Below are 16,764 nucleotides of genomic sequence, written 5' to 3'. Positions count from 1 at the left end.
CCTGTTAATGACCGAGTCTAGCAACCTGTCTGAGGAAAGCAGCGGACTGCGCGTCCCTCGGTTAGATGTGGACCAGGGAAATAAGTATTCAATCACGAAGTGATTGTTGTGATGTTCCTATCTGATGCTGTACTACTCACGACTGTTGTTAAGCCTAGGACTTATACCCAAGTACAGGTGTGGCCAGTAGCTACTTTGGAGTGATGTAGGTCCTAAATCGCTAAAGATATTGACATGAAATTTGTCATGCTAGGTCCATGCATTGATGAGATATAAGCTTTCAAAGTTGATACCTACGACTTCTTATACCCGCGTACAGGTGTGGCCAGTAGCTTTTTTCTCGTTTTTTGAAGGAAACAATTTTTTATTTATTATTTTCTATATAAAATATTATTTTATTGATTATTTCTTATAACTAAATATGCAAACAAATTTAAAAGTTTCAATTGTCTTCATTATTTTCACAAATATTACATGTAAATGTATTTGAAGAATGCTGTATGCATATTGGGCGCTGACATATTCTGCACATGTTACGCGTTCGTCTTCTGTGTTGGTCATGGATGTAGCAGAGAAAACAGCTTCCAACCTGCTGTTTCTTTGGTTTTGCACCAGCAGCTGCAGACGTTGATGGCCTATTGTCAGCACTTCCTTGCAAGGCCGTACTTATGAAACTCGCGACTGCAATTTTTGTGTTGAAGTTCCGCATTACTTGCTGATTCACCGACCGCTCTTAAATTATGGGCATAGACAGTTCCTTGGCGAGCTGGCGAAGAAATCTCTTACGCTTCGCATTGGTGCATCTGATGTTGGGATTATTCTCATAATATATGATGTACGCTGCCAATGCCGTCAAATCAATCATATTGAAGAATAGGGACAACGGCCAACGCTTTGTCATCCTTTGGCAAGTATATTCTCCAAGCAATTGGTCCATCACGCCCACTCCTCCTTTTGTCTTGTTATAAAACTTGATCATTTCTGGTTTGCCGCTTTCGCCAATGTGGTCATCGTCATGCATTGATGATAGTAATACAACTGCCTTGTTTTTTTCGGCACATAGGAGCAAATGGATATGTTGGGCCTAAAACCGAATGTACTTGACCTCTCTGCACGATCTTTGTGTGCCAACATCTCCTTTGGTATGTAGGGCTTATTTTTCCGCAGAGTTCCAACTGCCGTCAAATTCATGGATGACAAGCTTTCCAGTAGATTTAGGGATGCAAAAAAATTTTCCATCGTTATATTTTGGCCGGTTCCATGAAAGCGGCTTACTAAATCCTTGACCACGCGTTCACCCTGGTTAGTTTCCCGTCCCGTAGGTGCTTGGCCAGTATATATTTGTCCATGCAGTGGATATGCGTTTTTGGCAGCACATACCCACCACACTTTGATGTCATATTTTGCCGGTTTCGATGGGATTTATTGCGTGAAACGGGTGCGACCACGATATGGAAAGAGCTGCTCATCTACAGTTAGATATTCACTTGGCTTATATGACTGCTCAAAGTTGTAGTTCATCATGGTCCACAGCTCGGATATTGGTGCAGCTTTGTCAGTTACCAAACGTTGTGCCCGTGTGTTGCCATTGTCAAACCTTATAAACCGCAGTATGGCCTGAAAGCGGTTAATGCCCATTGACGCACGATATAATGGACAATTTTCCACCGACCACAAGTCCGGCGCACATTCGGCATTGCTGCGGTTAGCGCCAGTCATAATAAGCACTCCAATGAACGCATACATTTCGCTCAAAGTAAACTTCTTCCATGTTTTTGGTTCCGCCTCTGGATGTTTTGCGTTTAATTCCACATATGTAGCTTCTGCTTTTTTGTTGGTGTAGCGTACTATAATATCCACCATTTCCGGAGTCATAAAACATTTATATGTATTGACTATTGACATCATAGTAGTTGATCTTGCGGGCCCACTTCGCTGTCGCAAAATATTTTGTTGCCTAGTTTGACGTGCAAGTCGTGGCTATGAGCTCCATATGGTACTATCACGTGCTACGAATTCAGCTGCACGCAAATTAATCTCCTCAGAATCAGCTGCAGCATTGGATTCATTGTCAGATTCTTCGTAATCAGCCTCATCTACCAGGGCATTGTCAATTGTGTAATCAGGGTCTTCTACATCCGATTCAACCACGCCATCTGCTACTGCTACTTGTTCGCTTTCATCCCCTTCAGGGTCGGAAAATAATTCATCATCTGAGATTTCGTCAAACAGGTTTTGTATGTACTGCTCTTTTTCAGCGTCAGATAATCTATATAAAAATAATTAATTTTTATTCCATTTATGAAATTATATTTGAGTTATTTGTATTTACCTCATATATTGATTCGAAGACAAATATTCCATGTTCCTTCTGCTATCCATCTTGTAAGATTTTACATTTTTTCTGACTTGTTATTTTCACAAATATAAATCAACTTCACACTTCAAAAGAACGCTTTACAATGAATATAAACTCGCAAAACTGCCGTTTATATAGCTGCAACCCTTAAGTTTCTGGAAGAATTTCTTACCTGCCAGGTAGTTGGATTATATCAAATGTTGTTTGTCAGCAAATTCTAGCAAGGGTACAATATAATGTCTTCTTCTAAATAATTAAGAGTGCGCGAAAAAGGTTGTATTCTAAAAATTCTAACAACAATAGAAATTATTGACTTCTTAGAAATAATTTAGAATGCGCGCAATTCTCAGAAGCAGGCTACAAATATATGTTTATAACTACTCAAAATGTTCGTAAGACAGTCAGCTACAACATTGCATTAAAAAAATAACTTGTTTCTCAGAAAAAATTAGAAAAAACGGGTAAAACAGGCTACTGGCCACACCTGTACCCGGGTATAAGAAGTCGTAGTAAAAGTTGGGTATAAGTCCTAGGGTTAATAGACGAGCAAAAGGATTGCCATGACTTGGCCTTGACTATCCTTATTACTTTCTTGTATTTCTTGAGTGCTTTGTGATATGGTTGCCATATCTTAGTTAAGAAGCATTCATTGTATAACTTACGTACTTTTGATCTTAGCGTCCTAAGTTCATCGCTCCACAAAGGCGGGGATTTTTCATTTTGGATGTTAATTGGGGTAGTTTTGTTGTAGGATATTGAAGAGCGTGCTCAAGATTATCTACCGCATCGTCCAGTTTTTGCGGCTTGGTGATATTTAGCTTAGAATTCGCGCGTTCAAAAGATTTTGATGCTAGACTAATGAATTTATCCCATTTCGTCCTGTAGCGGAGATCTGAACTTTATTTCGAAGAAGTTCCAGCGGTAATCGGAAAGTGAGGGCTTATCTGATGCCCGCCACTTATCAACCAACGTCAAACCATCGTCCGAGGCTAACGTGAGATCCAGCACTTCCTTTCATCAATTATACCTCTCCGAACTGTGAAATATAAAGGTAGACTTCGTCCCCTTATTGCAGATACTTTAATTTGAGTTTAGTATATAGTTGAAAAGGGACTCACCTCTATGGTTTGTAGGTTTGCTACCCCATATCATGTGTCCAGAATTGGCATCGCAGCCTATGAAAATTTTGTGGCTTTGGTTGTTTTCTATGAAAGGTTTGTGGCCGGGAGGTGGGCGTCCCTATCATGGACAATGTACGCCGACACTAGGTGTATACTAGCGTATGGTTACTCTTACCTTCCAGGTTGACTAACATTAAATCTGATATACTGTAATTAGAACATAAGAATGCATTAAAACTTTTCTTTCTTTTCATTAAAATGCACGCTCGTGGCTTCCCTTCATCATCTCTGTAGAACAGATTATATGAACTACTGTTCAGCCCCATAACCTTTTGGTTGTAAATCCAGCACCCTTGGATGAAACTAATGTCAATTAAATGCAAAAGATTGATCTGAGACATATTTAATGTTTGTTGCTTTAGTCCCCACTACTTATGCTGACGGTACCTCATCTTTTATAATTTGCCAGTGCTCTATGGCCTGGATGCTTCTGTTGAACAGTTAATGCATTCCAGCAGCCCCTCATCTGATCCTACAAGGGGGCAACGAAATTCGCGACCGTGGCCTCCGTTAGGAAATCTAGGGATGCCTGGTCAGCGCATTTGATTATCCTGTACCCCCGAAGCGTTTCAGAGGAGTCAAACACTGGGTGGGATCTTGCCGGGTTGTTAAGCACTCGAGGTATTGCAAGCTTTGACAGCCTGAACTCCACTTCCACTCAGTTCTGTTGCATGGATGCTGGTGATATGCTGTTGGCATTAACTGTGGCCACTTTTAGATGGTCCCTGGCAACGTCGCTGAAGTTTCTCTGTAGTGCGACTGCCGCTTCCAACCTTTTGGCTTTCTTCGGTACCGCCTCAGAGGTGTTGTCGTTTTTAGAAATGTTCCTATTTTGAGAAACGTCGCTGACGTCGGTTCGTTCGTATTTATTATAGTGTTCTTGATAAAAGAGTTAATGTTTGGTCCTTCCAGTATACCGGAAAGGGTTGGTCACTCGTCCGCAGAGCTGGCATGCCTAGAGAGGGTACTTATACAACCGACTGAAATGAAATATTTCCTTGTAACCCGCCGCAGTCTGTGGTTCTCTCGTTAGAGAAACGCCGCAGGCAGCCGCGGGGTGTTGGCGCGGCTGTCCTATCATTCCCCACATCCCCGGGGGAGGGTCGATAGACTGTTAGGCTTGTCTACCTCAGCCAATAGATGAGGTGAATGGTCGGCATTCCTCTAAGTTCACCGGAATCTGTGGTGCCGTCGTTTGAGGGATGCCGGCTTAAGCCCTTTCGCCGGGGAAGGCGGTGGGAAATGATTGACGTTTTCGCTTATTCTGACAAGAACTGCATGCGTATTTTAGACTGGAAATATAACACCTAATCCAAAAAACAATTTTTTACGTTTTATGTATCTATACTTTTGACTCTTTTAAGGCTTAAGGATAAGTATACTTCCTTTGGTCCAACTTGTGTGAAGCTAGTCTTATGAAAATTAGTTTAGGGTAAGGAATGTTTAATTGTTCTTATAAAACTCATTTAGTAATGCCAGTAAAAAATTTTATCTTTTCTTTCAGAAGCTGCTCTGGTCGCTTGGAAATACAAAGCTGCAAGGGACATAGTGGTTATCCTGTAACTCATTTTTGGCGCCGAGTTAATAACGTCATATATTTTCAATCGAAAGGTACTCACGACCACCCAAAACCGGAAGCAAAAGGTTCCACAGAAATTCGACGTCTATTGGCGAGCAGCCAACGCGCACGCAAGGTGCCTTCAAGCGGAAAGGAAACAAGCAGTCTAGAATATAATAGAAAAATTGATACAAAATACTGGAATAAAGAATTTTATGAGAAGAGTTCCATGAAAGAACCACCAAAGTATCAAGACTTGTCGAAAAAAGATATTCGTAAAGTGGTTCCGATGGCATCTATTTCAGAAATGTCTCCAAATCTGTGCTATAATGCTGTAAATTTAGTTGATAATTCAAATGTCAACCATATAAGTGTGACACCTAATATAAAACATAAAGAGTTTACATTAGTTGATAATCATCAACGTTCTTCAAATGTTTCATCTTCTCTTTCCTTTTACTATTCTCCAACTCCCCATCAGAAACTACTCACCGAAAAGGTTAAACCGGCGGATTGTAGTTCCACAGGTGACTTACAGTTTTATACACCAGGATATCGAGACACAAACAACTTTAATACAAATTATAATGATACGTCAAATGAAAAATTCGCCTCTGGATATAATTGCGATGATTATTACTATCACTGTTGCGTTCCATGCTCGTCGTCATCTATCTCTCATACTCATACTCACCCCAACAACCAGCGACATGAATTCGCTAGGTCTGTCGCATATTTCGCTGCCCAAACCACAGAAATATTAAATACTGTATTTGAGCCTGTTTCATTGGAACAAATTCCGTTACCTCAAGTTCACAGAGACTTTAATTTGGTTTTTGATGATAATTATCAAAATGTAACCACCGACAAACATCTGGAGGATCAGTTACAGTATCATTGCACAAATGATGGCATGCCCAATTCTGAGTTTTTCTATTGCAACTCGGGAAATGATAATGATACTTGGAACATTTGCATTTAATTATACAATAACATGCTTAAAATTGTATTGCTTTTTATTTTTAATTTATATATTTAAATATGCTGGTATTTATGAAAAAGCAACAGACATATTAATTGAATCGATTAAAATGATTTAGGCAAGGTCTTTTATTATCTTTATTGTCTTATATATATCATATATATCACTTGTTTCGATCCGTTTTCCCACTAAAGTGTGTGGACGAAACGTATGTTAGTAATATAAGTACAATAAGCTTTTAAGAAGTTGAAGAAATTATGTAAGCAGCCGCACATACCTTTTGACCTGAAGCAATCAGTGCCAAACAAAAGGGGAGGGAGCTATTTGTCAAGAGCTAAATGTAAGCCGCAACTTTAAGTTGGCAGATCATTGCAGCGTTTTCCAAGAGGGAGTTGCTGCAATCAAAGATGCGGTGGAATGCTATCCAGTGCTACTAAGGTTAGGGAATTTAACATCTACTCTGCCTTTACTAGGGTAAGCACATTGTCGTTGTGTTAGGGCTTAGCCGAACTCCATAGCGCCTGACTATGAGACGGAGCGGCTTAGGACTGCCATCTACGCCGTTTCGCCTCATAGGAGGACGGCGGGATATCGGTGAAAATGACCTGCCAACCCCTAATCTAGGGTGTTATGCAGACCTTGCCTATTGGACGATTTGCAGCCAGGGGATCTTCGGGAAGTATTGATGGCCTTACTGCTGTGGTAAGGCGGCTGCTCTGGGGGGCGGTTCTTTCCCGTAAATAATACTGGACCACTGAGAACACCTTGTAGGGCAGGTGGTCGTACGACCAAGATGAACGACTCAATACCTAATTTTAATAAGGACGATGATAAGGGGAGGACTGCGTCGCAAGCCAAGGACGACAAAAACGCATTAAGCGATGTGTCGGACTCAGGGAGCGAGAGTAGTGCTGATTCAATAAAGTCCGTGTTGGAAAAGCATACAAATGAAAACCGAGTAGTAGAGCGGAGAAGGGTAAGAAGCAGGGGAAGTAAGAGGGCTCTGTCGCAGTACCATGCAGCACTAAGAATTATCCAACGCTTGGGAGCAGAGGTTGACCACAGAAGTGGAGATCAAGCGTTTGGAATGCGCTCATGAGGCGGTAAAAGTAGGTCGAAAGCATTTCAAAAGGTTTGCTGCGAGAAACCCTCCGTACTGCAACCACTATGGGTAGGAAGAAGCGTCGAATGGCAGACAGCATAATAAAGAGACAACATTTGGCGGAAGGCGACAAGCCTGCCTTCAAGAGGCAGAAAGGACCCAGTCCCAGAGCTGCGAGACAGGGCATCCGCATAGACAAGTCCAAATAGCGAGGTAGCAGTAATGGGTGAAGATAATAGCGCGCGACAACATCGAGAGCTTGCGGTGGCTGGAAGAAGCGGCTCCAAACATCCATAGGCACGAACGCGCGGTTTGAGGTGGTAGATAAAGCGCATATCCCCACGGTACCTAAAGTTAAGGAATGGATACCATGCGTGATGAAGTCGGAGGGCATAGTGGGCAGAAGCAGAATCCGAATATACCGACACAGGACAGAAAGGTACTTACTCTATCTAGGCCTGCGAAGGAAGGTCAGTTCTGCATTTTCCAAATAAACAAGAAGGCGGAGGATATATTGTACACGCAGCTTGGCAAAATTTCCTGGGGTACAGGAAAAATTTTCATCCGGAGAAGTAGAAAATAACTTCAAAATCCTAAGAGAAAAGGGACAGGTGGAGGACGCGGACGTCACCACAAAGGTGTTAGAAGAGGACCAACAGCCAAATGGTGCTACGAGTCGCATTGAGGAACACCCAACACAGCATTTACGACCCGGGAAAAGAAGTCCCGAGGATAACAATCGTATTTTGCAAGAAGTGGAAAAGCTGAAGAGGGCCTCGAAATCCTTAAACCAAAAGGGCATGGTGAGGACGAAGACGTCACGACGAAGATGCTGAGGGGGGCAAATAGCCCAATGGTGTTGCGTGTCTTACAGATAAACCTCCAACACAGAAGAGTGGCTTCGAGCGAACTCCTCCTAACCCTTGGGTAGGGTTAATATGACGCGCTGATCCAGGAACCGTGGCATTCACTACGCGCAAATGGAAGGAAGGATGCGAGCCGCATTCATGGTAGGGATACAGCTGCATTCTTATATGCTGCCTAATTACACTACTGAGGACCGCGCAGTGGTGGCCGTCGAGCAGAAGAATAAGCGGGCATTTATCCCCGCACAGGGATGTAGTGCAAGAGGCTATAACACGACGAAGAGCGCAAAGGTCGGTTGAACATAGGCGCGGATGCAAATGCGCACGACAGCGCGTGGGGAGGAGGAGACACGAATGAGAGAGGAGGGTCTCTATTTTTTTACATCCTGGAAACCAATTTGCAGATAGCCAACAGGCGAAGTGTCGCTAAATACATTGGACCATTATCCAGTAATGTTCTTGTTATTACATTGAGCTCTGGACGTGATATATCAAACCATCCTTATCCGACCCTGCATATATCAGATTCAGAATTCCCGTAAAGAGGGTAGAAAAGGGAGCATCCTTTAGAAACCCTAGGTCAACGAACTGGACAAAATTCCATAAACATAAAGTTGCCTGCAACAGGGCGACAGTTGTTACTAGGCAAGCAAAAAGATGGTACTGTAAACTAAAATTGAACCCTTCTCTCCCATCTAAGAAGCTGTGGAGCAATCTAAAAATTCTGCACATCCATGTAAAGAATAATGTGCAATGTGAAATTGGCCCTGATGTTATAAACGATTATTTCACTGAGAATGTAAGCCCCGCTAGTATTAGTGTCGACACAGAGTTGCTCTCACAACTTTTCATCCAAAACCCCTTTGAATTCATCTGCGTCAGCGAAAATGAAGTGTACAAAGCTGTCATGGCGATCAAGTCTTACGCAGTTGGAAATGATGGTATATACATGAAATTTGTTAAAATTTTACTTCCGTATATAGTAGGTGCTATCACTCACATTATTAACCATATCTTCACAAGTGGCTGTTTTCCGGATGCTTGGAAAAAGTCAATTATTTTTCCGACTCCAAAAAAACCTCCTGCGTCCAACACGAGTGACTATAGACCAATTAGTATCCTACCGTCATTTTCCAAAGTGTGTGAAAATTTGATGGCTGACCAAATTGCGGTGCATATTCAAAGGAATAATTTGCTTTCTCCATTGCAGTTTGGGTTTAGGCCTGGGCACAGTTGTGCTACTGCTATGCTTAAAACTGTAGATGACATAAGAACGCCAATTGATAAAGGAGATATAACTATACTTTGCCTCTTAGATTCCTCTAAGGCATTTGACTCAGTCAACCATTCTCTGTTATGCTGGAAGCTAAGGTATTTTTTTGGGTTCTCTGTTAGCTTTTCGAAACTGTTATTAAGTTATCTAACGGGAAGAGTTCAACGTGTTATATGTGATAATGCCTCATCTCAGTTCAGAGCTATCAAAGCAGGTGTCCCGCAAGGCTCAATCCTTGGCTCGCTCTTGTATGTTTATTAACGACGTATTTTCGGTGTGTAAATATGTTAGTGCGCATGCGTATGCTGATGACATTCAGTTATATCTTTCAAATCGTATCGGTCTTGTAGAAGATTTATGTTATAAAGTAAATAACGATCTATCTGCTATATTGTGCTGGGCGCAAAAAAATGTTTTGTGTTTAAATGCAAGTAAATCATATGTTGTACCCATACGTAAAACCGAAATAGACCCTGATGATATACCGCCTTTAGTAATTGGTACATCCCCCGTTGAGATCACTCACAATATAAAGAACCTTGGGTTTATAATAAATAATAAACTTAGCTGTGGTGATCATGTTAACAAATTGGTAAGCAATGTTTACTTTGTTCTGCGTAGGTTGAGAATGTCTGCAGTGTTTACGCCACAAGAGACACATAAAAAACTCGCGATACAATTGATTGTGCCCCATTTTACGTACGCAGAATTAGTATATAGTAAACTTGACTCGCTATCAGCAAATAAGGTGAATGTAGCCTTGAACAATGTTACACGGTATGTTTATGGTATAAGTCGTTATGCTCACATATCACCATGGCACGACAAAATTTTGGGTTGTAGTATTATGTAATATTTGGCAGCCAGGAACTGTATTTGTTTAAGTTGCTGGAATGGAAAACCCCTAAATATCTGTATGACAAGATTCAATTAACCAGATCTCAGAGACTAAACAGCTTAATAATCCCGAAATATAGTACACTAACATTTAGCCGGCTGTTTTTCATTAAAAAAAAAATAAATAAATGTAAAGCGCGATAACCTCCGAAGAGATCTAAGGCCGAGCTCCTCTTGCAATTTGCGTCGTGCTCCTCTTGATTTTCCCTACAAATTGGCCGGACGGGACCTACATGTTTTATGCCGACTCCGAACGGCATATGCAAGGCAGATGAGTTTTCACTGAGAGCTTTTCATGGCAGAAATACACCCGGAGCGCTTGCCAAACACTGCCGAGGGGCGACCCTGCTTAGAAAAATTTTCTTCTAATTGAAAAACCTTATTTCTAAAATTTTGATGTTGCTTTGCCCGGGAGTTGAACCCAGGGCATACGGTGTGATAGGCGGAGCACGCTACCATCACACCACGGTGGCTGCCGCTGTTTTTCAATAGTGCAATTAAAATGTCGAACAGGATTCTAGAAAATTTAAAATCACAACTAAATAGAAGCAACTTCAGAAAGCTAATATAAAAATATTTTAGTGACCTCGATATAACGCTGGCCTCGTAACTACAAATAAGCTGCTAATGTCTTAATCTCTATTTTCTGTATATCTCTATTTTCTAAATTTCACTTACTATCTATATCACTTACTGCCTTAAATTGTTAAGTGCCATTGCATTAGTATTAAGCTTAAATCATATATTTTATTTTATCCTTTAAGTAATGTTTTTTAAATATAAATACTAAATAATAGAATGTATCCCATTGCTGATGTACATATAAAAGACTGACTAGTCTTAGTTGTACAATGAAATTAATTGAATAAATGTTAAATGTTATGTTATGTTATGTTATATTATGTAGAAACAAACCTGAAAGAACGCAAAGAGGTTGCCAATGTGGAGAAACTGGAGGAGTCCAATGAGCCATTGTGGAGCAATGAGCTGAGTCTTCTCAAACGACAAGTAAAATAAATGGTTAAGCTAGCAAAGACCGCTGAAACCGAAGTTTGTCGGGACGAGTGCATGAGCTACGTGTCACCAGTTTGGTCGCCTGATCTTAGAAACACATACTGGAAAAGGCCACAGGCCTGTCAAAATGCTACAATCAGAACTGCCACAGGATGCCTCCTTATGACCCCCGAACACCACCCACATAATGAGGCCAAAGAGTCCCACATTAAAGAGCACAGCAAAATGCTGAACAGGGAGTTTTTGTCACAAACCAGGACATCCCAGCAAACAACTGCCTGATCTAGCACCGCCTCCAGTGGGGTTAAAGGAACATCTCCATAAGCACTATGACGAGATCCGCACCTGCCAACACAGCCGCTTGATCCAGACAAACATAAGCAGGCCCTTAGCCAAATCCACATAGAATCGGTAAACGCTTTTGCCAGTGAACCCCGTTATTAATATGCAATATCCTACCCTTGCAGTAGAAGAGAGCACACTACCAATGGAGACGCGATTCACCCTGGCCCAACGTCGCTCTAGATACTGTAACAGGTTAAACTCTTACTTGTCCAGAATCATCCCCGACATACATAATGTATGTCCTGCATGCGATGTGTTCCCACATGACACCAACCATCTTTTCAATTGTAATGTGGAAACTACGCCTCTAACACCAATCTCCCTGTGATGCGTCACTGTTGAAACAGCCAGTTTCCGTGGACACCCATTAGAGGACTTTGATGACAATTTGTGAGTGGTCGTGCCCATTGAATGGGGCGAAGCACTGTTAATACAACAACAACAAGGAGTGCAGGGATTTATTGAGGATCTACAAGTGTGAAATTGGCAGGGCGAAGAGAATCTCCTGGAAAAATTTCTGTGCGGACATAGAGTGCTCCAGCGAAACAGCACGGTTGAAAAAAGTCCTAGCTAGGGGAAAAATAGTCCAGGGACTAATAAAGAAAGAGAACGGGGAATGGTAATAGTGAGGAGTCCCTTGAAGTGCTTTTCGATACACATTTCCCATCGGCAAAGGTTTCAGAAGAGCCATCAAACAGCACTCCCACTTCGATCACGGAGCGGGTAGTCCCGGGCTTGGTGACTGATACCGATACATGTACCGCACTCTTGGAGAACTGCTCGTGTAGCTTTCCTACCAATGGCGGGGAAGATCGTCCATATGTATCCCAAAGACTACAGGCCCATTAGCTTAACATAATTTCTGCAACGCCGAAAAGACTGATATGGTATTGTTTACTAAAAGGTACAAGGTCATAAATTGGACTACGCCTAAGTTAGGAAGGGCGACCCTACAGCAGAAACCTTTCACAAAATATCTAGGATTCATTCTAGACAGTCAGCTGTCGTGGAAGCCCAAAGTGGAGGAGAGGATGAAGAACGCCTCTACGGCACTTTGTGCATGTAAAATAATGCTGGGGTGAACTCTCTTCTCATTGGGTATTTGCAGCGATTGTAAACCCTGTTCTGTACTATGAAGTTCTTATTTTGGCGGAAAGCCGCACAAAAAACATAGCTCAAAAAATTAGAGGAGGTATTGCCGCTATCAATGCTTAGCATTACGGGAGCCCTGAAAACAACCCCGACGGCTGCGCTGTATGTCATTCTGCACATTCCACCTGTAGATCTGGTAGCAAAGAACATAGCGTTAACAACTGCAACGAGGCTCAGTCCTTCGGCGCATGTTGAGCGCAGACCATACGGCCATAGTAGTATAACGTCACCAATTACAGGACTAACAGACTACCTGACTCCCTATCTGCGAATAGGGGCGCTCTAGAGCCACAATAGAGGTGGATTTTTGGCGCAATGTTCCAAAGCAGGGGAAGGAGTAGGGTCTGCGGTATAATGTGCTGATCCGAAAATAAACAGATCCTACAAGCTGCCAGATCACTGTAGCGTTTTCCAAGCGGAAGTATTAGCCGTAACTAAAGCAGTAGAAACACTGGAAGAGAATAGCTTAAACTACAACGGTGTTAAAGCAAGAAATCCCTGGAAAGAATTGGGACGGGGAAAAGCATACATCTGTATTGGGTGCCAGGGCATATGGGTATAGATGGGAGTGCAAAAGCGGATGAACTAGCAAAAAAGGGCGCATTCCTTGAAGCTTGCTCCGTAGACGTCCCAATTAGATTGGGCGATATTGGGAGGTACACATGATCCACCAAGAGGGAAAGGCGTGGATCTAAGAGCGGGGCTGTAAAGTGTCGACGATTATGTGTAGGTCTTACAAACTTAGACTAACAAAGTTGCTTCTATAATTAAAAAGAGGACTGCACACTCATGACGGGTATTTTGGCTGGACACTGCCTTCTAGCGTCACATGCCTTTAAATTAGGCTGGTCAGTAATAGCAGATGTAGGAAGTGCGGGCTGGAGGAGGAAACGATCGAGCACGGTTTGTGCTCGTACCCTGCGCTTGACAGGCTAAGACTCCTTCTAGTAGGAGTGATACAGCTGTCAGATATAAGAGCAGCAAGTGGCATATGTATTTGCCAAGAGGACGGTTTTTGATAGGATTGTTCAGTTTGGTTGTAAAGTAAGCTTCCAGTAACACTAGGGACTCAATCAGTCTATTTGAGGTCCTCTGATAGTCAATAGGCTATAAAGACCTTGAGTTCAACTATAGTGCGGTCGAGGGTGGTCTTGGAGTGCCTGACCTCTCTTGCGGTTGCATCGAACTATTCTATGATTAAGATATCTGGGTCCCCTGCCATAGTTATATCCCGGAGAACTGTTCAGCGAATCCCTTAGCCCGCAGCGGTACAAGTGAACCGGATGAAGATGGCTGTAGGGATTTCGAGATTACCCTGGCTACCTGTGGTCTGCTCCTGGAAAGATGGATGGGCCAACCACGGATGTGCAAATAGAAGATAAGACAAAAGGGGGTAACGCTTAGACCCATGCTTTCTTGCACGAGCCATAGAGCGGTAACACCAAGACTTCAGCTGTTCCCGAGAGGATGGGAGAGGTAGGAAAGCAGTCAATGATCATATGACTACGGTGTTCACCGGACACTCCCTGGCATAGTCTTCCGACGCTTTTTAATGAATGGATTAAGTGCTGGATTTCTTCATAGTGCTTGAGGAGATGACTTCCCGGGAGACGATGACTCTAATCAGATGTCCGTTGAGATGCCCAGCTTTCTAGGTATTCGGCAGAAACTCTTTCTTCAGCATTTCATTTTTCTTCTTTATGGCGAGTTCTCTCGCCTCACCGTGTAAGTGATGTTGTGGGGCCGTTGGAAGAAAACCCGTGGCAGATCTGAGTGCAATGCAGCTCCCTCTAGTGTGTTTCTTTTAGGTGACCATATTGGAGACGCCTCAAGTACTGCCGTCAAGAGACTTAAGGAGTTTGCTGCGGCTCTGGACTTTAGGCATAATTGCTGCTGCGTGCTCGCCAAAATGTACATCCCGATCGAATGCCACACCTACTACTTTTGCATGTAAGATAGTCGGTAGCGTAACACTCACTTGGAAATCCATTATGTTAGACATTTGCGCTGTGTATGTTGTAAATAACGTCGCCGACGATATGGCCAATGACAATACCAAATTTCGCGAGGTAAATAAAGGGAGTTAAGATAAGTAAAAGGTAAGCAAAAGTAGGAATAGGACACCACCCTGATACACCCCTTATTTAATTATTCTGTGTTTATATCTGTCCTCCCTGAATTGCACCGATGTCTGCCGACCAGACAGATAATTAGCAGTCCACCTCCTGAGAATAGGAGGAATGTGGGACCCTTTCAAATCTTGCAGTTTGAATAGTTTCAAGCAGTTCAAAAGTTTGATAAGTGTAGCACTACGGCCACTGTTTTATGGTTTGGATCTTTTTTCAGTCCATAATTATTTGTGTGTTGATGGCATTTAGCGCGGTGGTGGTGCTATGTAATTTTCGGAAACCATACTGATTATTGGTGAGCCGAAGTTTCATGGTTCAATAATAAAACAGGACGGCTTCAAATGTCTTGGCTACTGGCGATGGGAGAGATATTGGGTAATACGAGTTTCATACGTTAGCTGGTTTCCCATTTAGTATTGGTTCCACCCTCGCCATTCTCCAATTTTTACGAATGAGTAAAGTGGACAGAGACTGGTTTAAGAAAAGTGCTACATATTTTAATCTTTTTGGCCAAGGTTTTCAATAAACGGCATTGCAGCCCTTTCCGGGCTTCTTTAACCTCTTAACGGCGGGGATATCCAATATGGCCGCGCTGGGTTTTTGCTTGTGTGCGCTTTTATTGGTCAACCATGGAATGCCTTACATAAATTACATAAATGTAAGGCGCGATAACCTCCGAAGAGATTTTGGGCCGAGCGTTTATTCCAATTTGCGTCGTGGTCTTTAAATTTTTCCTACACACTGGCGGGACGGGACCTACATGCTTTATGCCGACGAAAATATTATCTGGGTACTCTAAATATTTTTTTTATTTCGAGAGGAATATTGGTACATGATCGGTTGCCAAAATTACCATCGGCTGCCAACTGACTCAGTTTACAAGTCCTGCGGTCACGATGGAAATATCTGGCGAGCTTTAAAAATTTCCTACCATTCGTATCCTCGTTTATTATGCAGAATCACAATATCTCACCTCTACTATCAGCTTGTATATCAGAATGCCACAGGTCGTGGTGGGCATTAAAATTGCCAAGAATAATGCAATTTTCACCATGGAGAAGGTAACTGATATCAAGACGATATCCACTTGGGAAGTAGGTGACAGGAGGGATGTAGATAGTTTCTGTCAGTTTCAACACAGTTTCAAAACCTTCCCGAAGAAGGAGAATATGGAACAGTCCCGCTGCACAAATATGTTGGAGGGACGAAACAAATTGAATGGGATTACAATATTATTACAGTGCCCTTGGTCGGGAAAATCGCGAGTCGCTTCGGTACATATAACAGGCTACTGACGGAAGCGGAGGGCTGGTACAATGGTATAAAAACCCAAAGATAACAATTCTAACACATTAGAAACGGACGAGATAGAAAAGGACCTAGAAAGCGGTAAAATAATTAGAGAGGATGATGACGCAGACATCATTACGAAGGTGTCAGAGGGGGGAAAAGAGCGAACCTATGCTGCGGGTCTTACAAAAGAACCACCAACATGGCATTTACGCTTCGCAAAGAAAATTCTGGAGGATAACAATTGCAACATCCTAGAACTGGCGAGGTTGAAGAGGACCTCGAAGCCCTTAAATTAAAAGGGCATGAGAAGTACATAGGAGTCATGAAGGTGTTGAATGGGGCAAACTGCGCTATGGCGCTGCGAGTCTTACATATAAACATCCAACTTAGTAAAGTTGTATGATTTAATCGGGGATTGCCCGTATTGCTTTTTTAAATGTATGAAAACATTTATTTGAAGCAATTTTTTAATTTTATAATTTATTTAATAATTTGGGAAAAATTTAAACAACGTGATATCAGAACGGACAAGGCGACAGCTGTTTCGATTACACCTTGTAAATCTCTTCAAAGCCTTTTCTCCCGGGAGTGGGAGTCGAACCCGCACTCCTAA

General features: G+C 42.3%; 1 protein-coding gene across 1 annotated transcript; it reads left to right on the top strand.

Moving 5' to 3' along the window:
- Positions 1–1,993: 1,993 nt before the first annotated feature.
- On the top strand, positions 1,994–6,080 carry LOC137241611 (transcription factor glial cells missing-like). The gene is made up of 2 exons (XM_067769148.1): positions 1,994–2,082; positions 5,045–6,080. The coding sequence occupies exons 1-2, from the start codon at positions 1,994–1,996 to the stop codon at positions 6,078–6,080; spliced, it is 1,125 nt and encodes a 374-aa protein (XP_067625249.1).
- The last annotated feature ends 10,684 nt before the right edge of the window (positions 6,081–16,764 follow it).

Source organism: Eurosta solidaginis, chromosome 2 (genome assembly GCF_040869045.1).
Source record: "Eurosta solidaginis isolate ZX-2024a chromosome 2, ASM4086904v1, whole genome shotgun sequence".
Classification (NCBI taxonomy): Eukaryota; Metazoa; Arthropoda; class Insecta; order Diptera; family Tephritidae; genus Eurosta; species Eurosta solidaginis.
Note: the sequence above shows the minus strand (reverse complement) of the source record. Positions and strands in the feature narration are given on the sequence as shown.

Bases quoted from the DNA above. Each gene is read 5' to 3' on its own strand.
- LOC137241611 (XM_067769148.1), top strand. From the start codon at position 1,994: ATGGTACTATCACGTGCTACGAATTCAGCTGCACGCAAATTAATCTCC. The intron at 2,083-5,044 runs GTAATCAGCCTC...CTTTTCTTTCAG, and splicing joins GATTCATTGTCAGATTCTTC to AAGCTGCTCTGGTCGCTTGG.